The 20,970-nt window shown below is 41.8% G+C and overlaps 2 protein-coding genes across 3 annotated transcripts in view; both read right to left on the reverse strand.

Annotated features, from left to right (window-relative positions):
* Positions 1 to 435, reverse strand: part of LOC139582931 (mitochondrial peptide methionine sulfoxide reductase-like) — a 99,046-nt gene extending 98,611 nt beyond the window's left edge. Inside the window, exon 1 of one of the 2 annotated variants that reach the window (XM_071413411.1) lies at positions 224 to 435. In XM_071413411.1, coding sequence (XP_071269512.1) covers positions 224 to 359 — 136 coding nt within the window. In that variant the 5' untranslated portion in view covers positions 360 to 435. The remainder of the gene's footprint in view (positions 1 to 223) is intronic. The other variant, XM_071413414.1, reaches the window with a different exon arrangement.
* Positions 436 to 12,298: 11,863 nt separating this feature from the next.
* The window catches only part of ift172 (intraflagellar transport 172), a 28,581-nt gene continuing 19,909 nt past the window's right edge, over positions 12,299 to 20,970 (reverse strand). Inside the window, exons 34-47 of the mRNA XM_071413318.1 lie at positions 20,626 to 20,735; positions 19,346 to 19,475; positions 19,046 to 19,144; positions 18,508 to 18,617; positions 17,679 to 17,742; positions 17,041 to 17,127; positions 16,703 to 16,930; positions 16,463 to 16,579; positions 16,262 to 16,357; positions 15,896 to 15,955; positions 15,405 to 15,503; positions 14,993 to 15,146; positions 13,563 to 13,654; positions 12,299 to 13,090 (exon numbers count right to left, since the gene is read on the reverse strand). Of these exons, the coding sequence (XP_071269419.1) occupies positions 13,001 to 13,090; positions 13,563 to 13,654; positions 14,993 to 15,146; positions 15,405 to 15,503; positions 15,896 to 15,955; positions 16,262 to 16,357; positions 16,463 to 16,579; positions 16,703 to 16,930; positions 17,041 to 17,127; positions 17,679 to 17,742; positions 18,508 to 18,617; positions 19,046 to 19,144; positions 19,346 to 19,475; positions 20,626 to 20,735 (1,536 nt within the window). The 3' untranslated portion in view covers positions 12,299 to 13,000. The remainder of the gene's footprint in view (positions 13,091 to 13,562; positions 13,655 to 14,992; positions 15,147 to 15,404; positions 15,504 to 15,895; positions 15,956 to 16,261; positions 16,358 to 16,462; positions 16,580 to 16,702; positions 16,931 to 17,040; positions 17,128 to 17,678; positions 17,743 to 18,507; positions 18,618 to 19,045; positions 19,145 to 19,345; positions 19,476 to 20,625; positions 20,736 to 20,970) is intronic.

Raw genomic sequence — 20,970 nt, forward strand, 5'->3', positions numbered from 1 at the left:
TTGTCGAACTCGCGCAACACATAAATACAGTCTTACAACAAAGGGAATAGGCCTTCTTTGTTGACAGAAATATAAAATATTCGCGCTTTGTGTTTTCGTTTTCTTTATGCATTATAGGCCTACGTTTTGGGAAGCTACTCTGTAGCCTAGCTGCTAAAGGCTATGGTTATGTTATAGCTACCGAGGAAACTACGCCGCACAGACACAGGGAAAGTCGCCCTACCTGATACTTTTAAACTTTCACTTCTCCCGGGGAGAGCGGTCTCTGGAGTCGGCATCTGTGTTTTGGAAGACATATCTCTCGTTCTACTGTGGGTAAAATGACGCCAAATCAAACGGAGTCTAGTCGTTGCGACCATTGAGCTCAGGGTTAGCAGTCCAATACTTCCTGGTGCAGATATAAAGTAGCCTATATAGCTACATAACAACTTGTGTAATGCGACAGTTTTATAAACGTGTTATACAACTGGCAGAGCGTTTCCGATTACCAAACCGGCACATCATTATTTGTTTTATTTAGCTATAGGCCTACGTAGGCCCGTCTAAGTCATTTCAGCAAGTGTAATAATTGACAAGTTGAGTTTACACAAATACTTTATTTTATGAATAGGCTATTATTATAAGGCCTACAAATGGCCCACAAAAAAATACCTAATGAAATGTAGACCTAAATGATGTCATTATCAGAATAGAATGCTCTTGGTCAAGAGCAGCCTTAAAATGGATCTCTGCTCATCTGTCGCTCAGCATCTTGTGTAGCAATCATGTTTCAGTCTTGAGCCTACTGAGCCACTGAATTATTCATGATCAATAGCCTACATGTTAACATTACTAACACAACACATTGTAACCATCTGTTCAGACACAAATCAGGTTCTGGTAGTTTCAGTAAGCTACTTAAAATAGCGAGATCCATGACCTGACAAAAATGTTGCCATCTAAAAAATATTGCTAGTCCTTTTATTTGAAACGTTCTATGTTCTGAATTAGGCTATGAGTAAATTGTCCATGTGACATTATTATGAAATAAGCATGTTGCCAGAGTTGAATCACTGCAGTCCACAATAGTGTGTTCTATCAGGCATTGGTGAAATTGCCATGGGGGATGGGGGGGACATGTCCCCCCAAATATTCAGAACAGGTCGATTTTTCCCCCACAATAATTTCTTTAAAATAAAATTACAAAAATTGGGTTGGGGGCCCGATAGCATATGAACACGTCATAACCAATGACAAAATGTGTAGAATTGCAGGAAATTTGCTTTAACGGTGGACTTTGGGCACAAACAACTGTCAACTCCTTTTTTCCCATTTTTCAACAGAAATGGGTGTGCCTTTGGTGTGTCGATGTGTCATTCTGGTCATGTGCGCTGCGACCAACATAGCTAGTTTGTTAGCTAAGCTAGCCACGTGTAGCTAGCCAGTAACTCCTCCAGTATGTGTTGATATTGTTTCATAGGATTTTTTTTCGGACGGAAGCGGTAGAGATCGGTAAGAAATGGCATTTCTGTAGCCAAATATCTTATTAATAAAAAATAATAATAAATGACCTGGTATGATGGTGCATTGATCAGTTATACAGTTTAAAGGCATTATTTTTTGCAGTTTTGCACCAAGTACATCTTTAAGTAACGGTCCAGTGTTTCCAGATTTCTATGAAATACGATCTATATTTAATTACAATATGAGTGAAATATTTTTCCTTATCAAAATTTTTCATTAAGTATGTTTTTCTGCGTTGGAATAGTGTGGGCGTACCCCAACAACAGAATGGTGTGGCCGTATACCAGTCATTAAAAATATTAACGTGAGTAGACCGCTGACTAGCCAGCTCACATCATCCTCTATGAGGAAATAGCAAGCACTTTGGCCACAAATACGAGTAGAGGATGAGTCAACAACATTATTTGGGTATGAGTTAACAGAACATTCACTATTTAAAAGTGAGATTTTCACTGGACAGTTACTTTAAAAGTGCAAAATATTCTCTCATCATCATGGCAAAATGTGAAGAATAGCATGAGATGAGGTATAAAACACTTTTTTTCCCTCTCTCTGCGACATGGCAAAATGTGTAGAATTGCAGGAAATTACCTTTGAAACTGCAGTTTTCTCTCAGACTCATGACTAAATGTATAGAATAATATTATAAACCTGCTCATTTTTTTCTCTGCCCCATGGCAAAAAGTGTTAAAATGCAGGAGGTTAGCTGTATTTTTTTCTCCCCAAAAAAATATGTTTTAATTTGGGGGTGGGGTGGTTGGTGGGCCTTCCACTCATCCTTCCACTTATACTGTGTTTTCAAAATACCTCACACGTCACACTCAAAATACCCCCCTGGAGAGGCATAATAAGTCACGTCAAACTGTGTAGAATTGCAAGAAACGCGTTTTAGAATTTCTTACAAATTATCCGGGGTCCCACGTCTACTGTTCGTCCACCCCAATATCTACACCACAATTTTGCACTTGCGATCAGGGGATTTATTATTGCATTTTGCATTAGTAAATAGTTTAGAAATAGTATGCATTTAATGATGTAAAAACATAAATAAAGAATATAATACATTGGGAAAACTTGCCTATCTGTTTATTTATCAGGCTAAAAGATCCTACTGGGCACAGAAGTCAATTCAACGTCTATTCTACATTGGTTCAATGTAATGTCAACCAGTGTGTGCCCAGTGGGAAGTCTGTCAAAGTTATTAACAAAGTTACTAAAATGAATATGAAAGAGGGTTACAATTGAGCAGGTTTGAATTAAAAAGGATTTGCCTCTTCAAGTGTGGAGAAACTCGAATGTAGCTTTCAGTTCAAGGCCCTTGCACACAGCGCTGTTCGAGGGGCTTTGGGTACCATGCCTGAGCAGGCAACTAACATTGCCATTTAGAGATTTGTGTAAACTTGTTTTCAGCAGATAAATATGCAATAATCTGGAGTTAAAGCAGACAATTGTGAACGAGTTTAGATCATGTATAAACTCAAATTGCATTTTTACTTTATTGTTGGCCTTTTTCAAAAAATGATATTATTTTGCCTACATTTCTCTGCGTAGCACTCACATCTGTAGCCATGAAGTGCTTTGAAAGTCTGGTCATGGCTCACATCAACACCATCATCTCAGACACCCTTGACCCACTCCAATTTGCATACTACCCCAACAGATCCACAGATGACGCAGTCTTTATTGCACTCCACACTGCCCTTTCCCACCTGGACAAAAGGAACACCTATGTGAGAATGCTATAGTTGACTACAGCTCAGTGTTCAACACCATAGTGCCCTCCAAGCTCATCACTAAGCTAAGGTCCCTGGGATTAATCACCTCCCTCTGCAACTGGAGGCTGGACTTCCTGACGGGCCGCCCCCAGGTGGTGAGGGTAAGCAACAACACAACCGCCACGCTAACTCTCAACACAGGGGTGCGTGCTTAGTCCCCTCTTGTACTCCATGTTCACCCACGACTGCTTGGCCACACACGACTCCAACACCATCATTAAGTTTGCAGACGACATGACAGTCGTAGACCTGATCACCGACGATGATGAGACAGCCTATAGGGAGGAGGTCAGAAACCTGGCAGTGTGGTGCCAGGACAACAACCTCTCACTCAATGTCAGTAAGACAAAGGAGCTGATCGTGGACTACAGGAAACAGAAGGCCGAGCATGCCCCCATTCAATTTGACAGGGTTGCAGTGTACCGGGTCGAGAGCCTCAAGTTCCTCGATGTCCACATCACTAAGGATCTATCATGGTCCACACACATCAACACAGTCATGAAGAGGGCACGACAACGCCTCTTCCCCCTCAGGAGGCTGAAAAGATTTGGCATGGGCCCTCAGATCCTCAAAAAGTTATACAGCTGCACCATCAATTGCATCTTGACTGACTGCATCACTGCTTGGTATGGCAACTGCTTGGCATCCGACCGCAAGGAAATACAGAGGGTAGTGTGTATGGCCCAGTACATCACTAGGTCCGAGCTCCCTGAAATCCATGACCTCTATACCAGGTGGTGTCGGAGGAAGGGCCCCCAAAAATGATACCACTCCAGCCAGCCAAGCCACAGGCGGTCCTCTGTGCTACCGCACCGCAAGCGGTACCAATGTATCAAGTCTGGAACCAAGTGGACCCTGAACAGCTTCCACGCCCAAGCCACTTCTAAACAAGACTGCTAAATAGCTAATCAAATGGCATCCGGACTACCTGCATTGACCCTTTTTTTGCACTAACTCTCTCGCACTGACTCTATGGACACACACTGACACCCCAACACACACACACACACATAACATGCACACACATGCATACTGACACCACACTTTCACACTCACCACATATGTTGCTGCTACCGTCTATTATCTATCCTGTTGCCTAATCACTTTACCCCCTACTTATATGTATAGTACATAGCTACCTCAATTACCTCATAACCCTGCACATCGACTCGGTACTGGTACTCCCTATATATTGCCACGTTATTTTCTTCGGCCTATATATAGCCATGTTATTTTCTACTCCCTTTATATAGCCATGTTATTTGTATTTGTTATTCACTGTGTATTTATTCCTCATGTCATTATTTATATTTTTTATTTAATTTCTTATCTTTAACTCTGCACTGTTGGAAATTGACCCTTAAGTAAGCAGTTCACTGTTAGTCTACACCTGTTGTCTACGAATCATTTGGTTGTGCATCAGCAGTTTTTCTCTTATTGTTTCAGTCACTGACAGTCACTTAATTAGCCCATGTCATCTAAAAATGTTTTAGATTGGTAAGTTAGTCTAGCTAGCTATCTAAACGTGTAGTAATCATGGTCAAATTACCAACCGGGAGGCTCCCATTGATTTTGTTAGTCACTTTTACTCAGATATCATATTAAAAACTGCAAACATTTATCTCCACCCCATGGCAAAATGAGTAGAATTGCAGCAAACTTTCTTTAAAACTGCACCATTTTCTCTACACCAATAGCAAAATGTGTAGAATTGCGTGAAATTAACTCTAAAACTTCAAGGTGGGGGAGCCCCCCATCAAAATTTCACTTAGGGCCCCCAAAAGGCTAGTGATCGCATGTGTGGGTATGATGAGTTGAGATTTTTTGTGGCCGCCACCCCATCAAAGTTCCCCATCCCTGGCCTAGCTAGGTCTATAGGGCTACATGTTGCCTAAATAAATGGGAGACTGGTGTGTTGTTAAGCATAGGTCTAAATGGATATATTCTTAGATAAAAGGGTTCCAAAAGGGTTCTTTGCGGAGGGATGGGGTTCTACCAAGAACTGTTTTGATCTGAAGAACCCTTTTTGGAAGACAAGAGTTCTTTGTAAGCCAAAGGATTCTACCTAAAACCTTTAACATCCTAAGAACTGTTTTTGGAAGAAAGGGTTATTCGATGATTATTTGGAAGACAAGAAGGATTCTGTAAAGAACAATATATAATATTTCCCAGCATGCTCTATTGCAGGGAGATTTTCAGAATTGTTTGTTTTACTGTAATATCTGTGTTTTTGCATGTACATTGAGTGGTTGATTTATTTTATGCTACACAAAAATAAATAACATACAATTTTCTAAACTAATCCAATCGGTTAGAAAATTGGATTTATTACTCCCATTACTGAAATGTTTTTTCCAGTTTAGATGATTGAGGTAGTCTAAGTATTCTAGCTTCCCTACCCTGGCAGTTATTTTAAATGCAGGTTGCAGGTGATTAACAATTCCACTGGTTGTATATCCTAACTCTGGCCAGATTATAATAGGAATTACACATCACTTTGCAAGTCAGCATAATGTGACTTGCAGGTCTGATGTGGCAAGTGAACCAGGAGATTCCTAACAACACTGTGTTAGGGTATAACTAGACCCTCAAATTAAGGCCTTATGATATATGTAATGTATTGTCATAAATCATGTACTTTTAAAGGCTAATACAGCTGGTAGAACAGTTCATAGATTGTTCTAGGAAGAACCTTTTATAGACGGTTCTAGGAAGAATATTTAGATGATAAAATGGTTCTAGGCAGAACCCTTTATAGAGGGTTCTAGGTAGAACCATATAGAGAAGGTTATTTGAAAAACCCTCTGCAAAGGGTTCTACCCAACACCAAAAAGGTTCCCGATGGGGACAAACCGAAGAACTCTGTATGGTTCTACTTAGCACCTGTTTTTCTAAGTATAGGCCTAGTCTACACTCAGGAAAATGACCGAATGTAAAAAAAATCACAAATAATAAACAATTGCATTAAAACATACATGTACATGAGTTTTGTCATAAACCAACACATAATCACGTGAAAACATTTTGTTTATGGAAATTACAGTTGGCCATGGCGTGCACAGATGCTTGGGTTTGAGAAAAGGATTGTCTGTGGAGGATTGTCTGTGGAGATCGATGTTGACGCTCTAGCTGAGACCATTGTGTCTTTCTATTGTGAAATCAGAAAACCTTTACGGCTGTATATAGGCTTATTAAACTGAATAGCATTGCGTCACGTCGCGATCACATTGGCATATATCCACATTGTTGAAAACTTGATGATAATGCATACAGGATATGGTAAATGCACCTGTCTTGTGTGATGACCGAAGTCACTGTAGTCTTCAATTCAACACCAATATAATGTACACATTCTGTGTACCCTATTATCACCTGCAGGCCTAAACGCCGCTGCTCCGTTTCACTGTGGGACTCGCTAGATTGGTCGGCCTTTTTGCCCGCATGGAAGGTCTCTAAATCAGATAGGCTTTATCCATTATTCTGTAATATAGGTCAGCATAAAGGGGTGGATTGCAGAGCTTTGTTTACCCTACAGGCCATCTGGAGTTCACTGCGCGTCGAATCTGCTCACGGGAGGCACGCGTCCGGCAGACGACCCTTTGGGTAATAATATTGCAGCGTGAGAGGGGGATAAGGAGACCTCTGGTGACCTCAACCAAATGCAGGCAGATGCACGGGTGTTCACTATAGAACTGAATAGGTCTGGGTGTATGGTGCAGCTAGACTACAACATCGCCTTTGTTCTGCAGTACGCTACCGCCTTAGGCTGAGCCGCTGATGCATTATATTACAGAAATTATTGAAAATAGTAGAACATTTATATTAGAATGTACATTATTCGTAACGCAATTAAGCCTGATCCTTTTCAATGTAGTTCAATGTATCTTATCATGGATAGCTCCTTTTCGGACTATGCGTACATTGTTATTTTTTGTACGAAAAAAATATTTTGTCATCTCTGTGTAATTTAATTCAAAGTTCGAATGAATAACGAAAGAATCACAATAAATCAATGCGCTTCGTATGGGACCGGACAGGACAGGACGGGTGGGGGTTGGGGGAGAGTACGAACAGATGACACGCCATATGGAGTTGGACCATTTGTGGTGGGCATATTTTGATTCCCAAAACTTCATGAAGGTTTCTCGCCATGTTAGCAAAATATTTATTTAACATATGATTGGACGAGTATGAAAATACAGCAGTATAGGCCTACATGGACACACGTCTTGAGAAACATAAATAATTCATTATTCGACCAGGCAAACGTGCAGCTTGATAATTGTACATTCCGCAAGAGCCGAGATATAGTCGAGAGAGATGGTAACTTTATTCTTCCAGATTTTGTTAAAAAGGACAAACTTTCGCCATATCAGCCTATGCCTACACTTATTCGTGGTTATACTATTAGGCCCCTATATATTATGGTATGGTTTACATATATTTCGTACGGTAGACTATCGTGCTAACTGAAAATGTTATCTATGAAAACGAATTCGAATATCACATTTGTCGATGGTAAATTTATTGTCAGCAGAAAAAAGGATGTCAATGCAAAATGTAATGATTGTGGCAATTGAGTGTATTTTTCTGCCCAACAACATGTCTATTGTCTTTATGCATATTGCAAGGTGTATAGCTGATCTGGTAATCTCGGTAATGTAAATTACAAGAGTGAGGGAAAAGGGGAGTTGCAGCGTCCCATTTCGAAACCCCTCCGATTTGTTTAGTAAACCGGCAGATGCTACCTCTTCCCCTCTGAATAATTCTCATATGAGAAGTGGATGAACAGCACAAGGGAGAGGAGCAGGGGGACCGCGCTTTAAACTGTGCACGGCGATGATAAACTGGGTTGCTCTCCTCCTCTCTGTCAGATGGCTCTTTGCATCAGACGCTTTTGCATGACAGTCTCGGCTGGCTCTGCCTCCAGACTGCACCAAAGCTCTCTCCTCTCAGTGTGTCGCTTAGATGTAGCCTATCCTTTTAGCATTTTGCCCATCTTTTGAACAGGTCCGGCGGGTCTTTTAGAGCACAATCAGTGGAATATATGGGTGTTTTCATCATGGCACCAATTTCCACCTTTTGCAGCGCGCAGACAATACAGCAGCATCGATGTCACAGGACATTTTGTTCAGCATCATCAGCGGAGGAGATCATCCTTGGTACCCAACCGGATGTACGGACTGTTTTGATGTTGGTTTGGGGGAAATGAGAGTTGATTGTAAAGGCATCTCGGCAAGGCATTTCTGTAAGTTGTTCCGCTGAATTGTTGCAATGTAAAAATATATGTTTTCCTCTGCGTTTTGACACACTATTCTGTTTTTGTAAAGGGCGAACAACTCATTTAAATCCGCATAGACCTTAGGCCTATGTAGGCTAAATATGCATGCTTTTAGTTCTTTTTGTAGCCTAAATAAAGTGCTATTAGGCCTACTAAAAATGGGATTGTTGTTATATAGACTAGCCTATATTCTTTACATTTAGCACCTTCTCAATCCGTTATGTGACAATGTATTCTTGATTATGTCAATATGGCTTCTGTTTATCCCCAAAACCAATGTGTGTGTATGTCAGCTTTGCCAAATTGTATCTCCCACTGTATTTATTCAATATTGAGCGTACCCCCTTATGATGCAGGAGTGTTCAGTCCCTCCATCCTAACCCAGCCCGCACGACCCCCACAAAAGGAGGGGATGACTCTCGTTGAGCCCAACAGCCCCCCCCCCCCTTCTTACCTCTGCTGCATTTTGCATGAGCTATCTAGGTCATTAGTATTTTAACGTATGCAAGACTCGACAAAGCTGATGAGAAGCCAGATGGGCCCTCTTCTATTTTTTGTGTGGGAGTTTAGCAACAGGACCGACTGCAGCAAGCCAGCAAGCCCTGTCTTTTCGCTGCTGTCACTCGGGCCTGGCGTTCGTTGCACCAGGGATCGGGCTATCTATATCCACGATAAATAATAAAATAGGCTAGGCCTACATCTCATGCACTCGGGAGGTTACCACTGCCAGGATAGGCAGGCTAATGTAATATGACATAAGTTATTTGTGTGTCTTTTTTATCTTATCAGTAGAGTTTAGTCTTATTATTTGTCATGTCCACCCGCATCTTTACCCCCGCAAGGGGTAACAGTAATGCCACAGTGAATGACAATGCACGCCCATGACTTTATTGGATAAGACCCTTCGCCAGCTGGTGAAATACGTAGTCGTACATATTGGTGCAAGATCGCTGCTTTCAAGGTTTCCCTCCTCACGCGCACTGAAACTCGTCAGGCAGATGTCACTGTACAGTAGCTACGCTGTTACACTGACACAGAGAAAGACTAAAAGGGCCCGGTCTCTCCTCGTGTTCACAGCGGACCTTGATTTAAATGACCATACAATTAAGGCACGCGGTGAATGCCAAGAGAGAGGGTACATATCATCGAGATGTGCGTTGAGTGTGCGTTAAATGTTTGTCGTTATAATGGGTCGTCAGACAAGCCTCATACTTCCAAAGTTGAAAGTTATTTATTGAAGGTTCTTTCATGTGCGTTGTGTTAGCCATTTTGCAGGAAGCGATTGGAGCGCGCCATTCAATTCTCTGCTATAGCCTGCTGTAAAGTCGAGGTGAAATCTCATCCATAGAAGGGAGCACGCTGCGTCTTGCGGATAAGGGTGGAGTAGGAAAATGTAGATCTTTATGGTTTCCTCACTGGGACACGTAGAAGCTATAGAAGTGACTCTGGATGGTAATAAAACGCAAAGTAACATGACAATATTTAGTGAAGGCCTGTGAAATGGATTGCATAACTTCCTATAATGGAAAGAAAGAGGCAAACACATGAATGCGCACAACGCTTTTCGTGATGTATGGTCAACCTGAGATGCGTAAAAGAAAATTCACACTAGAAATCAGGACATCATTGACAATTCGTAGTAGTGCGGCCTAGCAGTGCATGTCAAATAGAATAGAGTAGGCATTTGTCATACATGTTTCAGGTCAGAGTAAGAGGAATTGTGCAGTTATGTGATACGAACGACCTTTTCAGCCATGCAAAACGCAGTGATTAAATTCTCTCATATCAGCAGAGATTCACAAAAGAGTTGTGGATTATGTGGATTACGTTTTGCATGCATGCACATTTTGCAATGTTCTGCTATTATGATTATTGTTGTATACCAATCTGTTGGCAATAAAATCTCACAATGCACAAAATAATGTTAAGAATATATTTTGTTAAACCACATAAATTACGCATCAGTTAAGCTTTTTGGGGTGTGCGCTATGTTCAGACAATCCACAAATGTGAAACTATAAAATGGCTTGTCAAACTGCAATGCAGAATGCTGACAGTTAACATTTGCATAATGAAACTCATTTTCTATATTTCTGACAACATTCCTGAAATGTTTCTGGTGGTAAAGTGCATTATCACAAACGTAAATAGTGGCATAGCTTGTATTAAGTTGAATAAATCTGTCATTTATAGTATTTTTCCTTTCGACAGATTCTGAATTAAGAGAAATTCAATGTTGACGACTGGTATCTTTTTGCAGCCAAATCAAACGAAGGAGCATAACCTACATGTGTAAATGTTCCATTTTTCCATGCAATAATGATGTGAACGTCAGCCCAATTAAGGGTTCCTCTGAAAAGGACTCCAGTAACAGGAAAAAATGTACGTTTTTTATACTTTGTTTCGTTTATGTTTTACCTCTAGGCCTTTGTATTCATAAATAGACCCACAAAGAGTGACTACAAGTACAAAAACATCTAAGGGTAAAAAGTTCTGCTTATTGTAGTTTGACATAATAACTCCTAGTACTAATGCCAATTTCAAAGCAATGAGCGCGTTTGGTTTTCAAAATATTATTTATGCAGGCTATTCAAATTTATCATATCTATAATATAGCATGAAGACTGTTAAATTGTGTCCATTCTGACGCTTACATTTTAAGTTGTTTTTAGGCTAGTTTATTCGGTTTCTTTGCAATAAAAATGTATGGTTATTATAACACAGGATTTCAGATTTCAGATTCTTATCGGAAGAAAAAACAAAGACTAGGCCTAGGCTGCCATTCTATCATATTTAAAACAGATGAAGAAAATATTGTATCAAATTATGTAAAATGTCCCTATGCCAATTTGATAGTAACATTTTACACAGGCCTGACATGCCTCTATGTATCACATTAGGCCCATTTCATTTTGGGCAAAAAAGTTGGGCCTATACGGAATAGTTGAATGTGCCTCAGTTTCTTCAACGCTTTTCTGAATGTTTAGGCCTCAAACACCTAATAGCCTAATTTAGAGCGGACACTGATGGCAACATTTGGTGAACTACGTCTTCTTTTTTATCTTTGGAAGTAGCTTAACTGAGGAGGCACTGTGAGACAGGCGCACACAATTTGACGGTGCGTAAAAGTAAACTGTGCGTGGTTTTACGCACTGCATTGAGGTAGGATAAGCCTGTATTTAATTCAACCTTTATAGGCGCAGGTTGAAGTTTTTTTTGTATAGGCTAATCTAATTTTAAATCAGATAATTTGGGACGGAACAATTATAGCATACCATAGGTTTTCTGGAAGAATTTGTATGGATGATAAAATGGTGGGCTGCCTAAACAAATAACCAACATAGGCAGATGCTGAGAAAAAAAACATTGTCACGTATGAAGACAAACGTAGGGTGGGTTCCCTGAAAGATTTTGACAAAGACGATATCTCAGTGCTACCTTTCTGAGGAGATACATACACTCAATGCAAGACCTGCCCATCACACAGCGGCTGTGTTGACCTCGGTTCTGTGAATTTATCATTTTCACACACGCACTTGAAATCTCTTAAAATAAAAATTTTCATAAAAATATATTTATATCATTTTGGGAAGAAGTCAATGATCTGTATTTGAGTGGGTACACAAATTGTTTGGTGAACACAACTCAATTAGCAAAAACAATGGGGCCTAATGGTACAGTCATTTCCTAGGTGGACATACATTTACTTATATTATAAGTCTAATAAAGAAGAAATTGGTTCAGAATATTTTTTTTTTATTTATTTATCTATATTTCCAACATATGAAATATATTCAAAACCACATATAAACCAACAATACATAAAGCCAATACAGAATTCTAAAGTGCATTATGATAAATTCTCCTATCATTCAGAAACACAGAACAAAGAACACTAATTACAGATAACAGCACATCTGATTATGAAGATACATCACCTTAAGCGTAAAGGCATCTTTAAAGTCTCAACTAAATAGAAACACACACGTTGATTGTAGCCTACCCCATTCCTCCTACACTACCAGGAGCATAAGAGAAAATGGGAATGAAAAACTCAAACATAGATACACACATCACAAAGTTAAAACAGAGACAGACACACAGAAGAGAGGGGGACTTTTCTGCTGAATGATAGACACAGGAACCTGGCACCAGGGGCTAAGTAACCAATGGGAGGCCGGTACGGACTGCGCTGATGTCAGCACTGTAGAAATGAATGAAGCAGTAACACAGCAGGTCATCTCATATCAGTCTATCGTTATGGGATAATGTGAACTGTTTAACACTAAAACCAAACCAGAGATGGAGAAGGAGAGGAGCGAGGATGGATTCAATAATTCAGAGAAGGCGGTGGCTCTGAGCAGATGGTAAGTTACTGTAGTGTTGGGTACGCTGGTGTGTGGTATGTGGCGGAGATTAAGTTTTCAGCAGCCTGGTCCTGTCAGTGGAAGGAGAAGCCGGAAGCGGGGAGCCCTCCACACCACTGACTCACAAACTTCAGCACATCCTGGCACTCCGGGCTGTGAGTGGTCTGGGAGGAGGACACACACAGACCAGCTAATCACATATCAGATCACACACATACAGGGAACCACAAGGAAGACTGTGTATGTATGTGTGTATGTGTGTGTGCGCGAGTGTGTGTATTTGTGCCTCTGTGTGCATGCGAGCAGGCATACATGCAAAAAGTGGGTCTTTAAATCTCTGTTTGTGGACATTAGTCCATTTAACTAATCAAACCTCCGCAATCCAAATCACACACAGGAAGGATGATGATGAAACACACTGAAATGAAATGGGCCGATCTCTGGCCCCTAGGACTCAACTCTACACAGTGCAACATTCTAAACCTGTGTGAGTGCCCGTGATCAAAAGTGTGGATTCATAATAAATCAAACCAAGTGTTTCATGCGGTTAAGGGCTGATGGACTAGCAGCTAAATCAGCAGAGGTAACAAGCACAGTTATGTAGACTCCAGAGCTAACATTAAAAAAACTTCTTACTTTTGTGGCCATTATGAATTTATTCCAGTCATCCTTGTTTGCTGCCTTGCCAGGTCCTTTGAACTCAATCTTATTCCGCAGGACCGGATAGCCTGGGTTGCATAGAGAGAGAGCTTTCATTATGATTGCATTCATATTAATAGTCAACCAATTAACAGATCTGCCATCGTACGTGGGTCTGCTAACTGCCTCCCTGAACACAACACACTCCTCTGGGTGTTGTGGGAGACCAGTCTGTCCCTGGATCTCTGGATAGCACTGCATCTCTGCACTGCATACCAGAGGTTATACGCCACTGTCTTGTCAGTTACACTGCCTTCAGAAAGTATTCATCCCCCTTCACTTATTCCACATTTCGTTATGTTACAGCCTGAATTCAAAATGGATGACATATTTTTTTCAATACATGTTCTGCTATTTCAAAACATGTTAGAATCCCTTTTGGCAGCGATTACAATTGTGAGTCTTTCTGGGTAAGTCTCTAAGAGCTTTGGACACCTGGATTGCACAATATTTGCACATTATTATTGAAAAAAATTCTTCAAGTTCTGTCAAGTTGGTTGTTGATCATTTCTAGACAGCCATTTTCAAGTCTTGCCACAGATTTAAGCCGATTTAAGTCAAAACTGTAACAAGACCACTTAGGAACATTCCATGTCGTCTTGGTAACCAACTCAAGTGTAGATTTGGCCTTGTGTTTTAGGTTATTGTCCTGCTGAAAGGTGAATTTGTCTCTCAGTGTTTGTTGGAATGCAGACTGAACCAGGTTTCCCTCTAGGATTTTGCCTGTGTTTAGCTCTATTCCGATTATTTTTATCCTAAAAAAACACCCTTGCCGATGACAAGCACACCCATAACATGATGCAGCCACCACCATGCTTGAAAATATGAATAGTGGTACTCAGTGATGTGTTGTGTTGGATTTGCCCCAAACATAACATGTTGTATTCAGGACAAAAAGTTAATTTCTTAGCCACATTTTTTGCAGTTTTACTTTAGTGCTTTATTGCAAACAGGATGCATGTTTTGGAATATTTGTATTCTGTACAGGCTTCCTTCTTTTCACTCTGTCATTTAGGTTTGGCGCAGGCCTCCTCTGAGCAAGCAGGAGTCAGCACCCTGGACAGCACCTCTGCTCTGCCTACCAGTACAGTATACACTCTCACCTCCCATCAACTAGTTAGGTTGAAGAACCACATATGTTGGTGTTCATATGAACCTTGTGAATGCATGCAAATAACAGTAATAACATGGCAATTATGAAATAATTATCTAAGGTAAAAGACTCTCCAGTAATTGCCCCCTCATACAAACCCACCAAGACTTTTCACACCCCTGGAGTAGATATGGTACAGTCCCAGACACCAGGGTAATGCAATAGAGACGGGAGAGGGTAAGGTGCTCTGTAGGGGGGGGGTTCTCCCACCTACCTGTGATGACGCAGGGCAGGGAGCGGATGCCCGTGTTTGCTGCCAGTAAAGAGGCTTCGTAGGTGTCCCTCTCGTCTTTGGGCAGCACCTGCTCCACCCGCTGGTCCATGGACACCGTCAACACCCAGTCACGGATCTCCTCACGCTGGGCATCCTGGGACACGACAACAAGATCAACAACAGCCTCATACCATAATACAATCGCAGCCTATTGTCACAGGATAGTCCCAGTACAGCAACATTACACACAGTCATTATATAGTAACATAGCAAAGCCAACAATATAACCACACAATGATATAGAGCTATCAAACTAACACTGGCAAAGGGCAGTCACATGACCACAACATTTCAGACCTGTCATGTTATAAGACATTATAATGACACAGCAAAAAATCTATTTGTGCCTTACAGTGACGTGTAGCTTAGCAGGGAAAGGAACCTCGAAGGGGATGTCAGTGTCTTGGAAATCAGAGTGGTCCAGAGTATCTAAGTTTCCTTCCTCTATCCCCTGGAAACACCACAACACAGACAACAGGCATCAAGACAACATTCACTCACTATCTCTTCTTCAAACAATCTAATTAAAACACAATGGATAAAGCAAAAATGTGATGTGGGATAGTTACTCATACCACTGTTGTTATGATGAAATCGATATTGCTATCGATCATATAAGCTACTTGTGAAGATTTTATGCTCAATGAAAAAGTCTGCAGCTCTAGGTAAAGCTGAGGTGAAACCCCCTCAGTTAACGCTGAGGTGAAACCCCCTCAGTTAACGCTGAGGTGAAACCCCCTCAGTTAACGCTGAGGTGAAACCCCCTCAGGTAAAGCTGAGGTGAAACCCCCTCAGGTAACGCTGAGGTGAAACCCCCTCAGGTAAAGCTGGGTGGAGACTCACATCAGACAGATCCAGGAAGCGGTTGAGGAAAATAAAGGCCATGTTCTCCCAGCCCAAAGCCTGTAGAGAGAATCACATTTATCATCATCAACCTGACATTCACAACTAAATGCCAATAATGAAGTTGAAAAAAACAGATTTTACATTTCCCCAAATAATTTCATTTTTAACGTGGGACGATAGGCTACTTCACAATGCAGTCTGGGCAAAAAATTATTCATAACACCTCCAATGGGTCTACCTGGAGCACAGACAGACTCAGGGGACATTGATCCGAATATTTCCCATGGGGCTAGCAACACCAACCCCCCAAGCCCCTCTCTGCTTCCCGTGATTGGCTGAGGCTCATACGAGCAGTTATCTTACCCTGGCAGCCATGCCTGCCTCGTAGAATGCCTTGTCAGCTGGGATGAGCTCCGTGTGGCGCAGCAGGGAAATGGACAGCTTGGCAGCCACGCTGACCTGGAGGGATGGAGAGGAGAGTGATGGGGGACGTGAGTGTGTACCACAGCTAATACTATACAAAAACAGGCTGAGTAAAATAAAAGATGAGTACAGTATATATACCAGGTCAACCCCGTTGGCAGCGGATCGCGTGGCGTAGTAGTGAGAGATCAGCAGCATCTGCTCAAACTCTTCGTGGGCAGGAGAGTTGGCCTCCGAAGACTTGGTCAGGTTCTCACACTGCAAACAGATTAGACAACGAGACCATGAAAAAAGGACCCTTACACATCATATATGGTCATTATACACTGTGACCAGATACTGTCACTATAGTCCCCTGTCTCTCTCTGGTCCTGTACTCACCAGCAGAAGCATGACGTCTCTCAGGTCAGCCCACATACGAAAGGACTCAGCGCTGTCTCTACCCAGCAGGTTCAGCAGGTCCAGGAACATCCTCTTGTAGATGTTGAAATTCTGGGGGTTGGCTGGGGCTCCGTGCTGGGCGTACAGATTCAGGGCCTTTTCTGCATGGCCCTCTTTGATCAGGTGGGTGGCGTACAGGGCCACATACTTGTGGAGGATCTTGTAATTCTACAAATATTACAGAAAGAAAAACAGTAAGGGAATAAAACTGAAGATACAGCGAAAAGGATGAAAGACAATGAAACTAAAAGGAGGAGTGTTGACGGTAGACTCAGTACTTGTTTGGAAGCAGTCTCTATGCACTTCTCCCATTGGCCTCTCTCAGCATACATGTCCAGAGCTGCCATGACATCCACTCCTACCAGCTAGAACCAGAGAAGATCACCGTTTAGTGGTTAAGAGTTATCTAGAAAAACTACTACAGAAGGACATTTGGTAGTTTATTAAGGTAATGGATGGTTACAAACACCCACATTATGAAGTCTTGGTGCATTATGTAGACAATACACACAGTCCTTCGAAATATGCCATTCTCTTTTCACCAGGCAGACTTCCTTATTCAACTAGAGACATCAGTGCTACTGAGCCACATTGATGTGGCAAAACAAAGAGAACAAGGACTGTGGATCCGTTTTGTTATTCAGCTCTTATTTCTGAGTGGATGGAATATAGGCCACCATCTCAATGATCTCCTACCAACAGTAGGGGGCAGAGCAGGATGAGGCAGGGAGAGTCGAGGAATTAGAGGTGGGCATACGCTGTGGCATGATAGGACGTCTTACAATACACCACGGCAAAAATCACAAGCTTATTCGTAAAAAATTGATATTGTAAGTTATACTGTACTTGCTAAGCACAACTGAGAAATTGGCTTATTATTTGCGATACGTATTATCATTAAATTGTAGCTACTTACCGAATCTGCTTTGCCTTGGTTCTTCAAGTGTTCTTTGTATCGCTGGTCCACATAATCTTCAAACCTACACGAATATATTAAAATTAAAAGGTATTTAACTTAATCTCAAAGCGCTTGAAAACGGCAAACAATCAAGAATCAAATAAAACAGCTACAGTATATGATAAGGACTATCATTTTCAGCCAGAGTTGAATGTTTTGAGTGTTTCAAGCCTCCAACAGATATAGCCGTTAGGATAGACACACAATGTAGAAGGAAAGTAAATGATCCTCCATTATGTAGGATAATGACTGTTCAGGAGCTGGAGTACATGAAAGCAATGCAACCATGTAATAGTCCCCAGATAGACAAATCACAACACAAATGCACTGTACTAAAGCAGCATAATGAGACTGGCATCACAGTAATAAGTGGGAGCAAGCAGGGATGTTGAGACAAGGCTAAGTCAAGCATGACAACAGCCGTGTGAATTTTGCAATCACATTGTCTAATCAAATAGGCTTCAACAAAATACAATAAATTGCTAAACCACTGTAAAGTTAGCTATTGTCATTCAGTCTGGATAAGATCCTAAATGACTATAATGTAACATACAGAATAGATGAAACAGGAATCTCATCCCATTCATTAACTAGAGGTCTGGAGCTACCTCTGTCCTAGGCCTTGTGTTGTTTTTAAGAGGCAACAACAGCTGACTGGTGCCTGTGAGGCCTCTGTGTGTTTTCTCTTTCTGTAGCCTAATGACAGATGAGGTATTCTAGCCGGCTAGGCTTGTTGTTAGGGGCGACCAGGCAGAGCCGTAGTGGTGGGCCTGGCCGACAAGCTCACCTTGGATCCAGCTCCTTGGCCACTCTCTTGGCTTTGTTCCATTCTTCTCCCTCAATGAATGCATCTATGGCTTCCTTAATGAGGTCCAGGTTGAGGTACAGCTCAGCCGCCTGAGGAAAATACAACATTTGGAGACTCAAAAGATTTCTTGAAGGACGCCAGAGACGAGGCATAAAACATGGAAGCCTTGGTTTTGGGAAGTCTTTTTTTCAATCAACACACTCGCACCAAAACCGTCGCTTTCCGTTGGCAGAACGGCCTCCACACACACCTTTAGATTAATAAAAGCTGTTTCTGAATGTAGTTTTGTCCAATAAATATTTTTAACAGGGACACAGGGGTCCTGTCTACAAAAACATTGGTTGGATACCTGTCTGCTACACTCAATAATAATATACTATCTAAAAAGCATTTTTTTCCAATAGAATTTCACATACAGCAGCCTAAAACCATGCATTTACAAAATAAGACTAAATAATCAATATCAAAAGCCTGTCAGTATTGAGGGATCAACAGCAGGAAGTGTGTGGTGACTTACAGCGCTGTACTTCCTGAGCTGGGTGAGGCGAGGGCCCACAGAGTGGATGACATCCACAGCCCTCTCCTGGGTCAAGAACTTGATGGCCAACTCAGCAGCCTGGGGGAGGTCACATACACAGGAAACATTGAGGCTCTACACTCTGGGTCACAGAAACACACAGGGAACATCACATGGCACGACAGTCATCCAGGGCCACAGATAGAGGCTTGTGTCATACACCAGTCGGTTTGTAAGGACAGCACGTGTGGGTTAGGCTATAGTGACATTCATTGCCAGTCCTGGAGTTCTTTTGTGCACCTTCATCCAGCACTTCTCCATAAGGGGCCCGTTGGTGGAGTCCTTGACCTTGAGGTAACACTCCACAGCCCGGGCGTACTCCCCAGACAGCTCCCATTCCTTGGCCTGCTCCACCATGCCTTCAACCCCTCTGCACACACACACAGAACACACAAACACAGAACCTTGGCACTATGAATTAACTATAACTGAGCTGCATTGTTAAGTAATCAAGGGACCAGATGGATGCGTAGGGAATAACAGAGCTGGAATGAAAGACTTGGAAGCCCATTCTAAGAACAGAAATAAAACTGTACATGTCTGTTGATGTTAAAGTTAAGGAAGTATTCTAAGACACTACTGTGAAGGCAAATACAAGACATTTTGCCCCCGGGGGCCACATTCGGTCTTCAACGAGGTCCGGATGGCCGCACTGAAGATGTGTTATGTTTTCTCGCTGTCAAAACGTGCAAAAAATGGTCCTCTATCCATCTTTTTTTAATGCTCCCTGACTGTCTAGCTTTCATTTCAGTGATTATTAGTGAGCTGAACACATTCAAGAAACTGTATGAACGTAGGTCTATTATCATTTATACACTGTTTCGGTTTGGTTTTAGTCATTATAAAGTATATTGAGTTTGTTTTCACCCCCCAATTGGACCCCCTTGTTGGCCGTCTCTTTGACACCCCTGCTCTACACAGTGCACTGCACACAGACTCCCCCCATTAAAATCTTAGATCTCTCCTCCACTGCGCTACAAACCCAACCCTTGTGATGTTAAAGACAGAGACAAGAGTCAAAGTGAAAGGCAACATGTGTTAGAGAGTTCTGGCTCTCAACTGAGCATGACTGACAGTACAAGAGGGCCGAATTACTCTCAATTGGGGCCTGAACTGAAGACTGTGCAAAATAAATGTCCTACTTTCCTTTTTTCCCCTGTCCTTTTGACATGCCTTTGATGTTTTCCCACAAGTCATTAAAAGCAGGGAAATGATGGTCGGAGACGGATGGAGGCGCTGCGTGTCTGCACTTTAATTAGCTGCTCATTATGGATTTAATTTAGGATAAAAAGCTGCCATGTTTTAATAACGCATCGACCCAATGCGCATCTAGATTAATAACAGACCACAACACAGCGGTGTGTACATAGCCCTTTCTTTCTTCTCCTTCTCGTTTAACATGTAACATCGAGACACATTTTCTCTGCATCTCCAAGACCACAAACAGAGTTATTAAAACGTTAAAATAACCAGGAACATGTGATGTAAAAAACACAGATGTTATTGTGTGTTTTGCTCACCGGGAGCCCTTCTTGGTAGCCTCCTTCTCGTACTCCTCTTGGAGGACGCTCAGCTTGTTGGGGAGGTACTCTTTACAGATCCGCATGGCATCACTCCACATCTCCGCGTCCTGAGACAACACAACAACACTCAGTACCAGGGGGCACCAAACTCTGCGAAGCACATCCAGCCAAACAACCAGCGTGAATTATGGAATGAAAACATTCTGTTTAACCTGCAGTGTTCTCTGTAAAGCTACCACCAGATAGCAGAACACAGGGAATGGTGAATTGACTAGATTATGAACCCTGTGATTAAAAAAAACCTAGAGTCGATGTCTGCGCCTCCGCGGAAATGTTATCAAC

The sequence above is a fragment of the Salvelinus alpinus genome, chromosome 8 (assembly GCF_045679555.1).
Source record: "Salvelinus alpinus chromosome 8, SLU_Salpinus.1, whole genome shotgun sequence".
Classification (NCBI taxonomy): Eukaryota; Metazoa; Chordata; class Actinopteri; order Salmoniformes; family Salmonidae; genus Salvelinus; species Salvelinus alpinus.